Source organism: Capricornis sumatraensis, chromosome 15 (assembly GCF_032405125.1).
Source record: "Capricornis sumatraensis isolate serow.1 chromosome 15, serow.2, whole genome shotgun sequence".
Classification (NCBI taxonomy): Eukaryota; Metazoa; Chordata; class Mammalia; order Artiodactyla; family Bovidae; genus Capricornis; species Capricornis sumatraensis.
In genome coordinates, this window is record NC_091083.1 from 64,278,813 (window position 1) to 64,299,173 (window position 20,361).

The 20,361-nt window shown below is 51.2% G+C and overlaps 1 protein-coding gene across 1 annotated transcript; it reads left to right on the forward strand.

Moving 5' to 3' along the window:
- The first annotated feature begins 8,830 nt into the window (after positions 1-8,830).
- COX4I2 (cytochrome c oxidase subunit 4I2) lies at positions 8,831-13,192 on the forward strand. Its single transcript, XM_068987808.1, has 4 exons — positions 8,831-8,912; positions 10,708-10,872; positions 11,674-11,805; positions 13,056-13,192. Exons 1-4 carry the CDS (start codon positions 8,831-8,833, stop codon positions 13,190-13,192), a joined length of 516 nt encoding a protein of 171 aa, XP_068843909.1.
- The last annotated feature ends 7,169 nt before the right edge of the window (positions 13,193-20,361 follow it).

Genomic DNA, 20,361 nt, shown 5'->3' on the forward strand with positions numbered 1-20,361 from the left:
CAACCCCAAGCTGAGCCTATGTGGAAAACACCCGAAGAAGAGTGAGAAAACCTTTTGAGCACTGACACCATGTAAACCACTGCCCAAGTCCCAGACTAACCTTCACATCAGGCAGAACCAAACCACATAGGCAAGCTTTGAAAGTAAAACTGATATTAGAATCACTGCCAGTAGAAGGTGACAAAGAACATGCAGTCTGAACCCATCCAATTTTGTATACTACTAAAAAAAAAAAAATTCCAGAGGCTTTTACCAGTATCTAGAGTCTCATAAGATAATACTGAAAATGTCCAGGATACAATACAAAGTAAGGCACTTCCAACCAATTCTCAAAGCAAAAGACAATCAGTAGATTCCAACCATGAAAAGACCCAGATGTTGCGATTGTCAGACAGAGACTTCAAAGCAGCTATTATAAGAGTACACTGTGAGAGGAAAATGGATACTTTAGAATGAACAGGAAAACAGACCGTCTCAGCAGAGAAATAAAAAACATTTAAAAAGACCGAAAAACAGACAGTGTTGGTCAAAAGGTACAAAGCCTCCGCAACACAAGACCAGCAAGTTCTGGAGAGCTGTGCAGCCCAGGACCTGTAGTTAGTATTGTTTTATATACTTAAAAACTTGCTGAAAGCGTAGATCTTATGTTAATCGCTCTTACCACAATGAGGAAATCAATATTTTGGGGCGGGGAGGGCAGGAGGAAACTTTTGGAGGTGATGGATAAATTTATGGCCTTGAATACTGTGGTGAAGGTTTCAAGGGTGCATAAAAGTGAAAAGTGAAGTGCTCAGTCGTGTCCGACTCTTTGTGACCCCATGGACTGTAGCTTACCAGGCTCCTCCCTCCATGGGATTCTCCAGGCAAGAGTAATGGAGTGGGGTGCCATTTCCTTCTCCAGGGGATCTTCCTGACTCAAACTCATCAAATCGTATACATTAAAAATCTGTAACTTTCTGTATGTCAATTATACTCTAACAAAATGATTTTCAAATGAGTCATTGAATTATACTAAAAAAAACCCCAAAGGGTCAAATGACCAAATGACAATTTTAGAACATAAGAAATACAATATCTCAGATCTTAAAAATGCACAAGATAGTCTCAATAGTAAAGAGAAGTGACAAAGGAAAGACTCAGTAAACCTGAAGCTAGATCAACAGAAGTGGTCCAATCTAAAGAGGAGAGAATATTTTAAAAACTGAACAGACTTACGGACATGTGGGGAAATATCAAAAGATTTAATATGCATGTCATTTCTGTACCCTTAAAGATGCAAAAAAAATTTTTAAGATGCCTTAAAATTTCTCAAATTTGGTGAAAAACTTAAATTTACAGATTCAAGAAACCGTGGTCGCTCACACAGTTAAAGAATCTGCCTGCAATGCAGGAGACCCGGGTTCGATCCCTGGGTCTGGAAGATCCCCTGGAGAAGGGAATGGCAATCTACTCCAGTATTCTTGCCTGGGAAATCTCATGGACAGAGGAGCCTGGTGCGCTACAGTCCATGGGGTCCCAAAGAGTCAGACACAACTTAGTGACTGAACAGCAAATATTGATTCCAAATAACATTTGGTTACGGTTACGGTTCCAGTTACTACTGTTGCATGACAAGCCACCTGAAAACAGTGTGTAAAACAGCTGTCTGATGTTAACGGATTCTGTGGGTCAGGAATTCAGAAAGGTCACAGCAGAGGTGTCCCATAATGTCTGGGACCTTAGCTGGGAAGACGCAATGGCTGAAGGGGACTTTGGTGGCTGGGAACTGGGATTGTCTGAAGATGTACATAGCTAGAAGGCTGTAGGCTGGCACCTCAGCTGGGCTGCAGTCAGACCACTGACATATGACTTCTCCATGTGTTCTCTCCACATAGGTTAATTTGGCTTCCTCGTGGCATGGTGGCTAGGTTTTAAGACAGAGTATCCTGAGAGAGTCCGTGACATCTTATGATCCAGCTTTGGAAGTCACACAGCATCACTTTTACCATGTCTTATGTTTAAGGCTGTCAAAAAGGTGCATTCAGCTTCAGGGAATGGGGACACAGATGCCACCATTTGATGACAAGAGGGTCCAGGTCACACTGTAAAGAGAGCATATGGTATTGGTGATACTGTTAAAGCCACAATAATCGAGACGCTTGTTTGTAGACCATAGTCTAAGTCTGCAGGTGAGAAGTGGGGTGTGTTGCTCCAGTAAGGCCTTCTCGCGTGGAAATATGCAAGTGGGAATAAATGAGTCTTGTTCTTGAGAGGAGCATTTCGGCAGAGGGAGGTGCAGTTACAAAAGCCCTGCCGTGGGCCAGAGTAGAGTGCGTTCCAAGAACTGAAGGCCAGCCTGCCCGGAGTGTGAAGGGAGAGGAAGAGAAGTTGGTGAGGAGGCTCCATTTGTGGAGGTTGGCAGAGGGAACCTTAAATATCAGGTTAAGGAGCTTATTGGAAGGCCAGTGGGTGGTAATGGAGGCTAAAGGATGCCAAGAGGCTGTCCCCACAAAGGCCAGGCCACATGAGGGGGCCTATTCCCATGACCATGAGACTGGTGAGTTTGAGTTCAGGACATGGCCAGGGGCCCTTATGCCCTGCCCTGTGCACCTTCCGTTTGGCCCCGGAAGATCAGGAACAGAAGCTGAAGACCATTCCATGTTAGTGTGGAGGCCACGTTAGTGTGGATCCCATATCCACTGGGATCTGAAGGGACCAATGCCTACCCTGGAGTTGATTTGATGCCCTGCACCACCAGGATCCCACTGCTGCAGCCCTTTGCCAAGTTGGACTGTTCTCTGGTGGTCAGAGCAGAGCACTGGGCTGGACCTCAAGGCAATGTCCACACTGTCCATAGCTCCATCCAGAGCTTGGCTTATATGTCACAGCCATGGGTGCCTCTCAGAGAAGCCTCGCTTTCAGTTCAGTTCGGTCACTCAGTCATGTCTGACTCTTTGTGACCCCATGGACTGCAGCTTGCCAGGCTTCCCTGTCCATCACCAACTCCCAGAGCTTGCTTAAACTCATCATGTCCATCGAGTCGGTGACGCCATCCAACCATCTCGTCCTCTGTCGTCCCTTTCTCTTCCTGCCTTCAATCTTTCCTGCCTTCATTCCTTTCATCAGGATCTTTTCCAGTGAGTCAGTTCTTCCCATCAAGTGGCCTAAGTTATTGGCATTTCAGCTTCAGCGTCAGTCCTTTCAAAGAATATTCAGGACTGGTTTCCTTTAGGATTGACTGGTTTGATCTCCTTGCAGTCCAAGGGACCCTCAAGAGTCTTCTCCAACACCACAGTTCAAAAGCATCAATTCTTCAGCTCTCAGCTTTCGTCACAGTCCAAGTCCCACATCCATACATGACCACTGGAAAAACCATAGCTTTGACTAGACGGACCTTTGTTGACAAAGTAATATCTGCTTTTTAGTATGCTGTTTATATTTGTCACTGCCATGGGTGCCTCTCAGAGAAGCTCGCACTTAGACCATTGCATTTACCCTCCTGGTCCCCAAGCAGAGCTTGGGTGTGATTGGTGTTACAGAAATGTGGAAACCAAGGCCATGAGACAGTCAGGAAGAGGGGCTGAAACCAGCAGAGGATGGATCTGGGACTAGAAGCCCAGAAGTGGGCCTCCCAAGCACTCAGTTTCACTGCCCCTAATATTAACCACGGGGCCCTTTGCATGTCGTTTGTATACACCTGCCCAGCTCACAGGTGGTGGTGATGAGGACTCAGGACCCTAGGCCCCGGGATTCCAATGCAGCAAGTTCTGACCAAACCCCACCCCCGCGCCCCATCTCCTGGCCCAAGGCGAGTTCGGGTGCCCTTCCTGCGGTCAGAGTGTGAGGGCCTTGGTGCCCGGATAGGGGAACGCCTTCGCCTACTCTGCTTCTGCGATCGCCTGCAACGTGGGGTCTCCAGCTTGCACCTCAAGGACCACCTGGTTGGGGGAAGGACCTGAGCAGGCTGGAGGGGGCGGGGCCCCGGGGATCAACGGAGCGGGCCTGTGGGACAGTCAGCGCGAGGTGGGAGCGGGCGCGCACCGGAGGGGAGTGGCAGAGCAGGCAGGGCCTCGGGGGCGGATCTAGGGGAAGGAGGCGGGGCATTGAGGGGCGGGGTTTTAGTGACTGACAGGGTGGGGGCGTGACTGGCGCGTGCTGCGGAGATTGCAGTGAGGGCAGGGCTAGGGAGGGGGCGGTGCCACAAATGACCGAAAGAACAAGGCAGGAGCCAGGGCGAGGGTTTATCGAGCCTTGGGAAGGCAGTGCGAGAATGACAGACTGGGCAAGGGGCTGGCCCGGGCTGAGCTACTGAGGACGAGCCTCAGGGTAGGGGCGGGGTCGGCGGGCGGGCTAAGCTAGGCGAGCCGGGCACCGCCAGGGATAAATGACGCGGCTTGGGACAGGGCTGAAGATGGTGGAATGCTAGCCTACGAGGTAGAGTGCAGAAGAGCGGGCACGAAGACTGACCGAGGGACCAGGGAAGGATGACTGGCAGCTCCAGGACGGGGAATGAGGGAGGAGACGACGGGCGTAGGTGAGTAGTGTGAGTGACAAGACAGGTGGCGGGACCTGGTATAAAGGCCGCTTGTGGGTGGGGCCAAGGGGCCATGAGTGACAACCTCATGGTCCCTTGGGGTCTGCCTCAAACATCTTCCCTGCAACTCTGAGAGGAATTGCTCTTCCGGCTGAACATATAGGGCTTCGTGCATTTCATGCCCCAGGTGTGGTGCAGAGACATCAGACCTGCCGGAAGGAGGTTTCCATCTTCCAGGCCACCGGTCCCAATGAAATCCAGCCTAGGGCGTTCCTAGGGCCAGGAAACCCGCCACTAGCGATTGTCCCCGTGGTAGCCCTGGTTCGGCGTTGGTTCTGACCCGGTCCGTCTGTCCACAGTTGCAGAAGCGCTGTCTGAACTGCTTCCTGGTGTATCTCCAGGTCTTCGATCGACGATCTCCGGGCCTGAGCTGCTGCCTGGAGCCGCCCGGGGCCCTGAAGGCCTCAGTGTTCCTGAATTACAGGGTCTGCTGGGAGTTGGCGCGTTAGCAGGCATTCCAGCTGGAGAGAAGGCCAGGGATAGGCTCTTTGTCGTGACCACGCCTCTCTGTTCTCTGGCCCCTCCCTCCACCCAGCTGGCCCCACCCACCTAGTGCCTCCGCCCCTGCTCTTCCCCGGCCCCACCGCGGCCCCCTTCGCAGTCCCCGCCCCTAAGGATAAACCCCGTCCACTCCTACTCTCAGGCTCCGGCTACCCGCCATCTCCCGCCCAGTCCTTGGCCTCGTCCCGCGCCCTTTCCCGTCTCAGGCTCCCTATGTTCAAACGGCTCCAGGAGCTCCTATGGGGCTGGGAATACGAGTCCGCGACGCTTTGTCCAACACAACAGCTCTTCTTATTTTCACCTTCGGGTGCTTTCTCGGTATATCCTCCGGGCTGGGAGAATGAAGGTGGTACTGCATGAAGTCTGAATTGGGCGAGGGGAATGCTGAGATCGTGGCTCAGGTCTTTGTGTCTGGGCAGAATCTCAGGGGCTCCCTGAACCTGATCAAGTGAGTGACAGCTGTTCCTTTCTGTAACATGGGCTCCCCCAGGGAGGGTTGGAGTCGCAGGGCCTCTCACCTCCCATTCCAGCTGTTTCTGAAATCTCAGCCTGTATTTACATAGAGGACCCCTTGCCCTGAGTGGGTTGTAATACTCTACCTGGAGCCCGCCTTGTGCCCACCAAGGTTCCCAGGGAAGACTCCTACTCCCTGGCCCTGACACCTCTGAGAGATCTGTTTTATGGAAGAGTCTGACTATTCCCAGGTTCCAGGCCTTGAGACACTGCTGGGCATCACCCCCCAGACGGTCCTGATGCCCTATGTCAACCTTGAGCCGCCTGGAGCCTGCCATCACCCCATCACCCTCAGCCCTGGGGCCAGCTTCCCAAACAGATGTTCTTTGTCACAACATTACCCCACATCTGGAGACTGGAGTTCCCACAGAGGCAGGAGTGGGAGATGGTAGAGGAGAACAGAGGGTCACGTTCTCCAGATGACTTCTCTTGGGAGGCTTGTGAGCTCTGGGGAAACTGAGGCTCAGAAATGGTGCTGCTTGGTCGCCATTGAGGCAGCAATAGAGCTGCCACTCACACAGCAGCCACTCACTCCAGTGCAACCAGCCTGGAAAGTTCTGATGAGACTCCAGCTGTATCCTCCCCAGGCTGCCTGAAGGCAGGTCTTCCCTCTTCTTCTGTCCTTAGGCTTACTCTTCAGGACATCCTGGACAGCATCCAAGAGGTGAGGTGGTCCTCTTGGGGTTCTCTCAACTCTGGAATGCCCCCCCTTGATCATGGGGAAGGGGGAGCAGCAGTGTCCAGGAGTAAGCAGGGCCAATCCTGGGCGCCGGGGGCTCTTAGACATCCGGGAGACTCCCATGCTGCCTGCTCACCTCCCAGAATGGAGGGGGCCTGCACCCTGCCCACTGTAGGGTCTCTCTCTTCAAGGCTCATCTGCCTCTGGAGCAGTAAGCCCCTTCTTCCAGGCAGTGGATAGAGTGGGTCTCTATGGTTTCACTGGGCTACAGGAACCCTGATGGATGGGTGGGTCCTCTGCACACCTCACTGGACCAGAGCTTGGACACCTAGAAAGCTCTGGTCCCTGGCCACAAAAGGGACTCACAGCCTTCACCCATCAGTCCAGCATCAGTATTCTAACAATCCCAAGCCACATTTACTGAACTCATTTTCTGCTCCAATAACCACATCACTCCCTCCCCTTTTTACCTTTGTTGGCCTCCTGTCTTTAAAATAAAATTTGAGATCCACGCCATGACTTCCAAAGCCCTGCTTGGTGTTTCAGTCTCTCTCCAACTTTCTCCTTTGCCCATTACAATCTGACCAAGATGATCTCTCTCTATTCTATGAACACATCTGTGTTTTTCTGCCTTTGGGTCTTTGCCCAGGCCTCTCTCTACTTGGAACTAGATCGTAAGCCCTATAATGGCAAGGACTGTGTTCAGTTTTGTTTATCTCTAAATCCTCACGCTTTTAAACAACAGACAATAATGCCAGCTCTAACAGGTCTTAATAAACAGTCCTGGAATAAATGTGCCTGATGCTTTTCTATTGACGTATTTAATCTTTATACAAAGAGACTCAGGGAGGTTTAGCCATTTGTTAAAGGTCACACAGCTAAGAGCTGAACCCAGAGGGAGGCGTTTTTACCTGTCATTGTGATTGGGGGCATGAGTGCCAGGTGGTATACCACAGGCCACCCCCAAATTCTAGATGCTTGTAGCTTCCTGCAGCAGGAAGCATTGGGTCTGCGCTGGAAAGCTGGCAAGACTTGGGTCCTCAAAAGCCCTCCGAGAGTATTCCAGGTAGAAGAAACAGCGGTGAGCAGAAGGGCGAAGGCAGGAAGATCCAGCTCCTGGGACAACCAGGCTCAGAGGGCTGGGCCAGTCCAGGACACACAGCTGCCTGGACCCAGGGCTCTATCAGCTGGTGGTCTCCAGAGGCCAGACCCCGATGGGCAGGGAAATTGATGCATGGTGTCAGTGTCACTGTGCAATCCCTCTCCCCAGGCTGTGGGTGGGAGCCCCCAGGGACGCGGGCTGGGCGCTCACAGGCAGGACGTTCCCACGCAGGGGCGGCCCTGGGGAAGGCTGCGGGGCGGGCCCCAGGCAGGCGCCAGCCGCTGTCCCATCCCTCTGCAGCCTGTTCTCTGTTACTTGCTCTGCAGACCGGGGCCGTGTTCTGGCTCCCTCCAAGCCGCAAGGTGAGTGAGTGCCTGGGGAGCCCCAGCTGCCCAGACACAGGCCAGTGGGGGATGCGGCTGGGACTCTGGCTTTCAAAACCCCGTCAGGACCTGTGGGGTCACTGCTCTGGAGGAGGATCTGGGGGCCGGGGGCTACTGGCAGCTCAAGGGTGAGGGGAATTTTCCTCTGTCCACATATGGGACACTACCTCTTCCCTCAAAGGTAGATTACTCCTTCTCTCTCCCCACAGGTGGGGCTCTGTCACCCACTTCTCACTGATGGGGACCCTTTCCTTTCCAGATGTGGGGTGTCTGTCCACTTTCCACATATGGTACACCCTACCCTCTATCTAATTATTGGGTGCCCTTCTCTCTCTAGATGTAGGGGTCCTTTCAGTTTCCAGAAGTGGGATACCCTCTTCTGCTCCCCAGATGTGTGCCCCCTCTTCCTACCTCTGACCCAGTTTGGTCTTTATCCCCCTCTGAATCTCCTCCTCACAGCCTCCTTGCCCCCTGCCCCCCGCCGCCCCAGGTTGCCAAATCCTGATTTTCCCTGGGGATGGGGGGGGTTGGGCTCGCCTGTCCCTGTCTCCCACCAGGTCCAGCAGAGCAGGCTTTCCAGGCACGTAGGCAACCAATTACGGCGGGAGGGGAGAGGGGGAGGGCAAACCATCTGCAGGAGACCTTGGCAGATGGCCCTGTAGCAAGACAGTTATCCCAGGAACTGCTCCCTCCTGACCTGGACTCCCACCCTGTTTCCTCTGGGGGGCAAACAGCTGAGAGAGCTTGTCTAAGCTAGCCACCCACTGTGAGCTGAGGCTGGGACTAGAATTGAGGCTCCCAGATCCAAACTGTTCAGGCCCTGACTTAAGAGTTAGGCCTTGTCCCACTTCTCAGATGGCAAACTGAGGCCCCAAGAGGGGGCTCCAAATGTCTAGAAGCCCCATCTACCCATCATACAAACTTAGAAGGGGGCAGGGGCTGGAGATGACCTTGATATCCTGGAGACCATGCCCTTCCCAGTCACCACACCTGTGTAAACCCTGTGTCTCTTGTCTGGGTCCTGAGGGGAAGGGCAGAGGGCAATGTGAGGGCAGGACTCACCCCAAACCATGCCCCAGATGTCCTTCAGAGCTGCCTGGAGCTTGACCCTGAGGAAAGGGGGCCTTGGAATTCGAGGGATCCACACCCCAGGAAGTACCGGTAAGACGTGCACATGCCCTCCCTTGCCTAGCTCCAAGGCTTGGGGCAGGGGTCCTGTCTGCAGGCTGCTCCCGGTCCTTTCCATGCTGCTCTGGGCCTGTCCTGAACCATTTCCCATAATCCTGTCCTTGGTGGGGGGCCGTGTTCATCCAGGAAATAGACAGCAGCCCCTTCCCTCGAAGTGTTCTCAGGGCCTGATGCCTGTACCTCAGGTTCCTAAGGCCTTTGTGTCCGGAGGCAGAGGGTGCTGACAGAACCTTCCAGACCTTTGTGTCCAAGCCAGTTGGAAGAAAGAGGCCTAAATAAGGGGAGACTTGAGCCAGATAGACGGGTCTTCTTGATCCTCTGGAGAATGATAACAGATAACATTTATTGAGCCCTTACTGTGTGCCCTGAGCTGGGATCAATGTTTTGCACAGATTAACACATTTGGATTTCATAGCAGCCGCGTGAAGTGGACACTGTGCATTATCTCCCTTTCTCAGATGAACAAATGGTCCCAGAGCCAGGACTCTTTTTCCCAAAGCAGTTCCCACGCTCTCCGGGCAAGGTGGTACCAATGCCCTCCTGGAGGGCATCCCAGGTGACAGTAAACAGAAGAAGCTTTACTGAGAGTCTTCTAGGGCCTAGCCTTGTTCGGACACTCACACGGAGCCCTTGAGGGCTAGGCGATCAGGGAGAGCTTCCAGGCATGGGAGTGAGACGTGAAACCAACCTCTATCAGTGTAACTTATGTGTGTCGGGCCCCGGGCATTATCTTGAAGCTTCCACAACAGTGTGAGATAGGATCGCTTACTATCGCTTACACTTTCTAGGTGAAGACATGGAACACAGTGAGGTAAAGAGGGCTTGTCGGAGCTGAGGCGGGGTGGACCTGGGGTCTCATGACTCCAAAGCCATGCCGGTGACCACTCATTACGGGCACAGGCCTAGTGCTTTCCAGTTTGCGGAGCAGTTTCCCAACTGCCATCCCAGGTTCCTCGCTCTGAGTCGTCCCCCGCCCGCTGCCTGGCCTGATGTGCCATCCCCACTGCAGATCTTCCCAGAGGACACAGGGCTGGAGCCAGAGGGGCTGAACTGCCGCCCTGGCCCAGCTCCCTCTTGCTCTGTGAACTTCAGTAAGTCCCTTAGCTACTCAGTTTCTTCCTCTGCTGCTGCTGCTGCTGCTAAGTCGCTTCAGTCGTGTCTGACTCTGTGAGATCCCATAGACCGCAGCCCCCCAGGCTCCCCGTCCCTGGGATTCTTCAGGCAAGAACACTGGAGTGAGTTGCCATTTCCTTCTCCAATGCATGAAAGTGAAAAGGGGAAGGGAAGTCGCTCAGTCTTCCTCTAAGAGGAGAATAATATCACTGTCTCAGAGCCATGCCAAGCCAATGAGTCAACTCCCCCAAAGGCCTTAGCCTGGTTCCTGGCACACAGTTTAAGTGCTCAATAAGTGCTGCTGCTAAGTCGCTTCAGTCGTGTCCGACTCTGTGCGACCCCATAGACGGCAGCCCATCAGGCTCTGCCATCCCTGGGACTCTCCGGCAAGAACGCTGGAGTGGGTTGCCATTTCCTTCTCCAATGCGTGAAAGTGAAAAGTGAAAGTGAAGTCGCTCAGTCCTGTCCTACTCTTAGCGACCCCATGGACTGCAGCCTACCAGGCTCCTCAGCCCATGGATTTTCTAGGCAAGAGTACTGGAGTGGGTTGCCATTGCCTTCTCTGGCAATAAGTGCTACCCTCTTTATTAGTATTTCGGTTGGTGCTGGGATGTCTCAGGGGCAGCTTCATCTCAGCTCCTCCCTGTGCCCACAGCCCACGGCAAGGAGAAGATGCCCCCCTACACTAACTACCATGCCCAGCGCTCCTACCCCATGCCCGACGAGCCCTTCTGCATGGAACTCAATGCGGAGCAGCGGGCCCTCAAGGAGAAGGAGAAGGGCAGCTGGACCCAGCTGAGCCACGCCGAGAAGGTGGCCCGTAGGTCTCAGGGTGGGGAGGGGGTGATTTTGCAAAGAAGGGCCTGGCCTGTTAGGGATCAGCCATAGGGAGAAACCCGGCCAAGACAGCAAGAACCCACTCACCCAAATACTCAAACGCATACCTGAGTGGTGAAATTCATTCCTTTGTTCATTCATTTTTTAATTCACATAACTGTTTGAGCACAGCCTGATGCTAGGTGATGCTGGGGACACAGAAGTGAATCATGGGGCGGGTTTCTGCCCTTAGGGTGCTCCCAGTCCAGTGGGGGAACCAATGCAAACCCAGAAAGCTGTAATAGAGGATATGCTGCTGGGTGAGGTGTGTTCATGGGGCTGTGAGAACCCAAAGGAGAGAGTGAGATGCAATCCTGGTAAGCTTTCCCAAGAAGAGGTGTTTCAGCTGGCCTTGGACGGTGAGGGGCAGGGGCTGCCAGGCAGTGGGAACAGCATGGGGAAGGATACAGGAGCTGGAGAGCATGGAGAGTCCTGGGCTTCACTGAGTGGTGTTGAGGGGATGGAGCAGAAAGAGGCAGGTGAGTTGGATGGGAGAGCAGGGGTCTGGCACTCGGAAGCAGGAAGGATGTGTGACACCAAGTGCTGCCTACCAATAGTGCCCCCAGGAGCCTCGAGCCTCATCATCAGCTGTGCTTTGCACACAGTAGATGCTCAGTAGGAATTTGCTGAATGGACAGCTTCTGCTGCAAGGAGGGGGTGGCTGGAGGTCCCCGAGGCCAAGAGTTGGCCCAAGAATTGGATGTATCTGAAGCCTCCCTCCCGCCCCCCGCCCACCTGCCTCCAGTGTACCGGCTCCAGTTCCATGAGACCTTCGCGGAGATGAACCGTCGTTCCAACGAGTGGAAGACAGTGATGGGCTGTGTCTTTTTCTTCTGTGGATTCACAGGTCTGCTGATTTGGTGGCAGCGGGTCTATGGTGAGTGGCAGTGCCTCACCCAGCCAGTGTCCTCAGCCATGCCCTTGTGGTCACAACCATCAGCCAAGTTTTGATAAGTGAACTAAGCTAGTACTCATCTGAAGAGTTTTTGAAAAGTCCTCCAGAGTGATGTAGGGTGAAGGGCAGAGCATGGCTGCCTGGGTTGGAATGTAGGGACTCTACCTCTCTGGGTCTTAACTCCCTCATCTTTAAAATGGGAATAATAGTGCCTACATCTCAGGGTTCTTGTAAAGATTTAATGAGAGAGCTGTAGGCTAGTGCCAGGCACACAGTTATGAATGGTGTTGTTACTGATTGCTGTTATTAGCCATGAACTTTTCAACATATTGCTTCAGCTGCTGTAACAAAGAGTCTCCAATATTCAAGAGCTTAAACAATATAGAAGATGGTTTCTTATGTTTCCCCCTTGCTTAACTCCAATAAAACTAGCTGCTCTCATCTTCTTCTTCCTGAGAGGAAGCAAAAGAAACTATCTCATCCTGGAAGGTTCCCAATAAGATGGAACAAACTCAGTAATTATAACTATGGTGGTGGTGGTTTAGTTGCTATGTTGTGTCAGATTCTTGCAACCCCATGGACTATAGCCTGCCAGGTTCCTCTGTCTGTGGGATTCTCCAGGCAAGAATACTGGAGTGGGTTGCCATTTCCTTCTCCAGGGGATCTTCCTGACCCAGGGATAGAATCTAGGTCTCCTGCACTACAGGCAGATTCTTTACCAACTGAGCTACCAGGGAAGCTATGGTAGCTATCATATATTAGGAGCTTAATATCTGTCCTGCATTCTGCTAATTGCAGTATAAATACTAACAAATTCAGTCTCACAAGCCTAGTGGACAGGATCTGTTTTCGACAGGTTAGGAAACTGGGGCTCAGAGATGAAGTGACTTGTTCAGGGTAACACAGTGAGGGAATGGTGGAACTGAGATTTGGAACCAAAAGGACTTTAAGCCAGTGCTCCTCCTATCCTTAGGTCCCAGAGTAGATGAGGAAACTGAGCCTGAGAAACGGGAAGGACCTCGCCCAGTTCCCCCAGTGAGTCCAAGACGAAGCTGGGGACAGAACCTGGAGTGCAGCTTTAGTGGGGAGTCTAGTAGGAAATGGAGAGAGTGGAGAGGGGTCCTCAGTGCAGGGCATCTCCACCCCATGCCTGGACACCCTGACTCAGTGGGAGGGGGTGGGCTTGGCAGGGCCCCATATGCCCCCGTTCCTACCTGTTTCCTTCCCTGCAGTGTTCCCAAAGAAACCCATCACCCTGACGGATGAGTGGAAGGCCCAGCAGCTCCAGCGCACCCTGGACATGAAGGGCAACCCCGTGCAAGGCCTGGCCTCCCAGTGGGACTATGAGAGGAAGGAGTGGAAGAAGTGACATGGAATCCCGGTGGCTCCCCCTGCAGCTCCACCATCGTCCAGAGCCCATGGAGGCCCCTCCCCTCCTTTAACCCCAATAAAGCTGGTGGCTCTCATCTGCCTTTAGTCTCCACCACAGCCTCTACCTGCCATAAAGCCTACATTATACCTAAGATTAGGCAGGACAGTAAGTGAGGGGCAATAAGCCACTTGCCAGGACCTCACTTATCAGGGAGGGCTTCCCGGAGGAGAAGGGGTTGGGGTTGAGCCTTTCGTGATAGGTGGGATTCGGAATGGCAGGAGGGAGAGGGAAGGCATTCCAGGTGGAGGGAATGGCTTGAGCAGAGGTAAAGACACTCCTTTGCTCTGTCAATTAGCAAATACTTACTGGGTATCTGCTGTGTGCCAGGGACTAATCCAGGCCCTGGGGATGCAACAGTGAACCACACACAGTCTCTGGCCTCCTGAAGGAGGCGTTTCTTGTGTGTGTGTGTGTGTGTGTGTGTGTGTGTGTGTGTGTGTGTGTGTGCACGCACGTGGTGGGGGAGACAGAAAAGGGAATAAGTCAGTACTGTACACAGCATGTTACGCTGTAGTCAGTGCTATGAGGGAATAAAACAGAGCAGGATAAAGGGGCAGAGCTAAAAGGGCTTTGGAAGGTGGTAGGTGGAGCTTCTTAGACGAGGTGGCAAATGAGAAAACAAAACAGCAAGTGAAAAGATCTTGAGACAGGATTTTAGTTTGTCTGTGGAACATCAAGGGGGCCACAGTGACTGGAGGAGAATGACCTGGAATATTGGAAGAAGGTGTGTGCTGAGGGAGAGGGTTGGTCTTGGGGCACAAAGCAGATTATATAGGAACACACACACACACACTCCAGAACCAAGACGAGAAGCCTCCTTTCTTCTTGGTTTGTCCCCTTCAGCACCCTCTGCTGGCAAAGTCCAGCATCTCACTGTACAGGGGACAATGCTCATTGTCGTAGAGAAGGCACTGAGGGGTGAGTTTGAGGTGGAGACACAATACATTGATAACTGGCACAGCATCTTTGAGAAAGTCTTGACCAGGCCAATAGGGAGCTTTAGAGCCAAAAAGGAGGAGTCTTGTATTGGGAAAAATGGACCCATCCCTAGAGCCCCCCTGTGCTCAGTCCTTGGCTAGGAGCAGCCCAGGGGACTCTGGCCATGGCAAGAACACTCAGGAGCTCTGAAAGTGTGGCAGCCAGAGATGATACACCTACACTCCTCATAGCAGGTTCTCTTGAGAGCCATCTGAGCAGCACACCTCCGCGGACACCCCGGATGGGACGGAGGGACTCAGCAGGGCAGCTGGGACAATATTCATTCAATCAGCAAAGACTTACTGTGCGTCCACTACATGCAGGCTCGGGGGCAGAGTGAATGAGACCTCATTCCAGTGTTATGAGTTCCAGTCCTCAAGAATCTGAAAGTCTGTAATTGTCACCCTAATCAATTACAGAACAACTGAGTGCTAAGAAGGGGAGGTAGGTGGTACTGATACTTGGACTGGCCTAATCTACAGAAGTCAGGGTGGGCTTCCCTGAAGAAATGTCTTCATGTTAAGATATTGTTGCCAAAATTCAGCCCCTGTGCACTGGTGCCGGATTATTTTGGGAGAAATAGGAAGAAATAGTTTTATTGCTTTTCTAGGCAAAGGGGGGCCACAGTGAGAGAGAGCAAATTTTTTTTGCTCTCAAGACTGACCTGCCCTGAAGGGGACAGTGAGGAGTGCTCGTGGACATTGTTCTGATTGGTTGGTGGTGAGGTAATTGGGAGGAAGCATCATCAACCTTCCAGTGCCAGCCCGTCTGGGGTCTACATGCTTATGGGTAGCACAGAGTTAACTTCTTCCACTTGATGGGTGTTTCAGTATCTGCAAAACAGCTCGAAGGACATGGATCAGAATATTATCTGGAGTCCTTGACTTTGTTGAATGGATAAAGTACTATTATTTTGTCTTGTTTGACTTTTCTTTCTGCATTTTCTCACTTCTCTGATTAAATTTACTCTTTGACTAAAGTCTTTCCACAGAAAAAAGGCAGGTGGAGGACACAGGCAGGCGTCTGTTCTGGGATCCCGTTTGGTTACAATATGAAAGATGACTAGGTATAAACTAGGTGGAAGTGGTGGTAGATCAGCATTTTAAGCAGAGAAAAGCATGGGCAAATGCCCTGTGCTACTGAGCACCATGGCTTGGAAGAAGGAATAAAAGAAGCCAGTTAGAGAAGGAAGAAATGGACAAGGGGAGACAGGGAAGGAGAAGACTCACCTGGAGCCCTGGAGTCTCTGCTTCCTCTTCTGAAGAGACAAATCTGGGGGAATGCAGGAAGGGATGGAGCTGAAGGAATATGTGGGGGGCAGAGTATGGGGAGCCTTGAACATCTACATTTTAAAATAATCTTATTTATTTATTTATTTATTTTGGACTGTGTTGGGCCTTAGTTGCTACGGGAGCTTTTCTCTACTTGCGGCAAGCGGGGGCTACTCTCTAGTTGCCGTGAGTGGGTTTCTCAGTGTCAGTGGCTTCTCGTTGCAGAGCACAGACTCTAGGCTGTGTGGGCTCAGGAGTTTCGGCTCCCAAGGCTTAGGAGTTGTCGTGCCCAGGCTTAGTTGCTCCTTGGCATGTGGGATCTTTCTGATCAGGGCTCGATCCCGTGTCTCCTGCATTGGCAGGCAGATTCTTTGCCACTGAACCACCAGGGAAGTACCATTTGATTTTTTTAAAATATTTATTTTTATTTATTTATTCTATTTGACTGTGCCCGGTCTTTGCTGCAACATGTGGGATCTTCAGCTGCAGCATGTGGGATCTAGATCCTGACCAGGGATTGAATGCCCTCCCCAGCCCCGCCACCCCCCACATTGGGAGCACAAAAGTCCTAGCCTCAGTGGACTAGGGAACCACCAGGGAAGTCCTCATCCATTTAATTTTTATCTGAGAAAGGCAGCTGCCTTCGCACCAGTTTCTGTCTGGCATGAGGGATTCATCTTTTAGTCACTTATCATGAAAGATGCTGGGGATACAGACATGGAGCAGACAGGAGCCCTGGCCTGTGGGCAGGACTGGCATAAACATGGCCAATCAGAGACTAAGGGAATAAGAGCTATAGAAATTTCTGATGGAATGTTTTGAATCCATTGTTTTGTCCTTTTGCTAGCAGCAGGAGTGGTTTGGACATAACTGAAGATGTTGAACTACGCAGGTGGTAAACTTTGCTTAGATTAATAAACTGCTATGCAGATGACACCACCCTTATGGCAGAAAGTGAAGAGGAATTAAAAAACCTCTTGATGAAAGTGAAAGAGGAGAGAGAAAAAGTTGGCTTAAAGCTCAACATTCAGAAAACGAAGATCATGGCATCTGGTCCCATCACTTCATGGGAAATAGATGGGGAAACAGTGGAAACAGTGTCAGACTTTATTTTTTTTGGCTCCAAAATCACTGCAGATGGTGATTGGAGCCATGAAATTAAAAGACACTTACTCCTTGGAAGGAAAGTTATGACCAACCTAGATAGATAAGGTCCGTCTAGTCAAGGCTATGGTTTTTCCAGTGGTCATGTATGGATGTGAGAGTTGGACTGTGAAGGAACCTGAGTGCCAAAGAATTGATGGTTTTGAACTGTGGTGCTGGAGAAGACTCTTGAGAGTCCCTTGGACTGCAAGGAGATCCAAGCAGTCCATCCTAAAGGAGATCAGTCCTGGGTGTTCATTGGAAGGACTGATGTTGAAGCTGAAACTCCAATACTTTGGCCACCTGATGCGAAGAGTTGACTCATTTGAAAAGACCCTGATGCTGGGAAAGATTGAGGGCAGGAGGGGAAGGGGATGACAGAGGATGAGATGGTTGGATGGCATCACCAACTCAATGGACACAAGTTTGGGTGAACTCCAGGAGTTGGTGATGGACAGGGAGGCCTGGCGTGCTGCGGTTCATGGGGTCGCAAAGAATCAGACACGACTGAGCTGAACTGACTCCTTGGCTTGCAGATGGGCTCCTTCTCACTATGTCCTCAAGTGGTCATTCCTCTGTGTGCATATTCATGGTGTCTCCACGTGTGTCCAGATTTCCTCTCCTTCTTTTGAAACTATTTATTTACTTATTTGGCTGCACCAGGTGTTAGTGGCAGCATGTAGGATCTTTGATCTTCATTATTGGACTTCCCTGGTGGCTCACACAGTAGAGCATCTGTCTACAATGCGGGAGACCTGAGTTCAATCCCTGGGGTGGGAAGATCTCCTGGAGAAGGAAATGGCAATCCACTCCAGGACTATTGCCTGGAAAACCCCATGGACAGAGGAGCCTGGTAGGCTACAGTCCATGGGGTCGCAAAGAGTTGGACACGACTGAGAGACTTTACTTTCTTTCTTTCTTTCTTTCTATTGCACGTGGGACCTTTTAGTTGTAGCATGCAAACTCTTGTCTGAGGCATGTGGGATCTAGTTTCCTGAACACAGATCGAACCTGAGCCCCCTGCATTGGGATTGCAGAGCCTGAGCCAGCGGACCATTAGGGAAGTCCCCAGATTTCCTCTTCTTATAAGGACACCAGGCAGATCAGTGAGGGCCTTCCCCAATGATGTCATTTAAGTTTATCACTTTTTTAAAGGCCCTGTCTCCAAATACAGCTTCTTTTGTGGCTCAGCTGGTAAAGAATCTGCCTGCAATACAGGGGACCTGGGTTCACTCCCTGGGTTGGGAAGATCCCCTGGAGAAGGGAAAGGCTACCCACTCCAGTATTCTGGCTTGGAGAATTCCATGGACTGTACAGTTCGTGGGATCGCAAAGAGTCGGACATGACTGAGCAACTTTCACTTTCATCTCCAAATACTGCTACATTGGATGTATTGGGAGTTAGAGCTTTGACATATGAATTTGCAGGAAACACAAGCCAGCCCATAACACTTGGGTTTAGGGTTATTTATATGTCTTATTGTTCTGACACCAGCAGGCACCCAGTGTGTGTTCTCATGACAGAACTCAGAGACTCCTGAGCGGGCAGAGAGACAGTGGGGACCCACGGTACTCTGAAAGCCCAGGCTCAGAACCATACACAAAGAGCCAGCACCACATTCCAGTGGCTAAAGCGAGTCCTGTGGTGCGTCTGTTACAACTGCTACATTCCAACGTCCCTTAAAACTTAAAAGCATGAAACAACCATTTCCTTAGGCTCACCAATTCTGTAGGTCAGGAGTTTAGGCAGGGCACACTGGGAACTGGGCTTCCCGGGTGGTTCACTGGGTAAAGAATCCTCCTGCAATACAGGAGACACGGTTCGATCCCTGGGTTGGGAAGATCCCTTGGAGGAGGGCATGGCAACCCACTCCAGTATACTTGCTTGGAGAATCCCATGAACAGAGGAGACTGGCAGGCTACAGTCCATGGGGTTGCAAAACTTTCATTATTGCCAGGGAGGTGTGGAATCCCAGGCTCCCAATGTGGTCTCCACTGACACTGCGGGGAGAAGGGGTGGTAGGAGAGGGCTCATTAACTGGCCAGCAGAGATGAAAAGTCCTGCTCCCTTGGCCTTATCTCACAACACCCCACATTGATAGTGGGTAGTTGGGGCACCTTGAATCAGGGAGGAAGCCTAGGGTCCCCACTCACCCTTTGTTGATGTTGTTGGCCATAATTTTCATCATTTTTTTCTTTTCCCAGTGGTATTTGGCTGGAGTAGAGCTGCAATTGTCTCAAACTTCTATCTTGCTAGGATGTTTCTCTCCTAATCCTTTGAATAGACAGAGCTGGCTTCAGCTGGGGCTGTTTTTTCTTTCTGTGCCCACTGGCTTTTTGAGTAGCTTGCTACAACTTCTTCAACCCCAAGTCTGGGATCTCTGAGACAGAAAACCCAGAGAACTCACCACTGTGTTGTTCCTTAGGTTCTCAGGTCCCCATCCAGCCTGCCTTCTTTTAACTTTTAAGGGTTTTCTTATGCTTGTTGCATATACAACTTCCAGGGATCTTAGTTTCACTTAGCAGGAGAAATAGAGGAAAGCGCATCCTCTCCATCTTCCCGGAAGTATAGAAGAGGCGTCATCTGTCCTGAGGAGTGTCCTCCAGGTTGCATTTTACTGATTGCCCTCCCATGTATCACTCACTGTGTTCCTGTGTCCCCTGTATCTTCCATTCAGGGGTGGTCACATTTAGAGGCTTTGGTCAGATTCAGAATTAACTTTTTGGCAAGAGTATTTCGTGAATGTTCTTTTGCCAGGAGGCACAGATGATGCCTCGTCGTCTTTGTGTGCCATTTACAGCCTTCATTGATCATTGTGTAGATTCATTAACTCATTAGGGGTACAGATGCCTTCCACATTATCAAAAGATGTCAACCTCAATTAGAGGCTTGAAAATGAAATTTTAAAGTATGGGATACTATTTTTCCATCGGCCAGATTGACAAAGATCAAGGAGTGTTAAGGATATTGGCAAGGGTTCAGAAGACAGGCAGTTTCACAGGATGCCAGTTTTGAGTGTCTCCATCAAGATGACAAAAGGCCTGGTAAAACTACTTCTATAAATAGCCTGTGGATACACACGCACGTGTGCAAAATGATGGATCCGTAAGGTAGCTCAGATGGTAAAGAATCTGCCTGCAATGCAGGAGACCTGAATTTGATCCCTGGGTCAGGAAGGTTCCCTGGAGGAGTTAGTTCATGGCAACCCACTCCAGTATTCTTGCCTGGATAATCGCATGGACAGAGGAACCTGGGGGGCTACAGTCCATGGGGTTGCAAAGAGTCAGACACAACGGAGCGACTGACACTACTACTACGCACGTGCATGTACAAAATGATGGATCTGTGAGGTTGTTCACTGTAGTACGGTTTGGATTAGAACCACCAGTGGTGCCTCCCTCAAGCAGAATTTTCCAACTGACATGCTGCCAAGTTTTTCATAAGTTGTGGTAGATGTGATGGTGCCCCACCATGTGCCTTCAGACCACCCTGAAAGGTCATGTGCAGCTTTGGTGGACAGTTTTCATTCAAGAAACAGGTGCCTGGGTCTTCTTGATCATAGGTGTATGCTTGGCAGGTAGAAAGTGCCAACCTAGGAGCTGCCCTAGGCAGATGAGGGATGGGAGTTAGTGTATAAATACCTTGTGTTCTTGCCTCTAGAATGCTCCATGGGTCTATCAGTGGATCCTCTGAGAAGGAGCCCCATTGCCTGAA

Coding starts and splice junctions, on each gene's coding strand:
- COX4I2 (XM_068987808.1), top strand. CDS start 8,831: ATGTCCTTCAGAGCTGCCTGGAGCTTGACCCTGAGGAAAGGGGGCCTT. Junction 10,873..11,673: donor CCACGCCGAGAAGGTGGCCC/GTAGGTCTCAGG, acceptor ACCTGCCTCCAG/TGTACCGGCTCCAGTTCCAT. Junction 11,806..13,055: donor TTGGTGGCAGCGGGTCTATG/GTGAGTGGCAGT, acceptor CCTTCCCTGCAG/TGTTCCCAAAGAAACCCATC.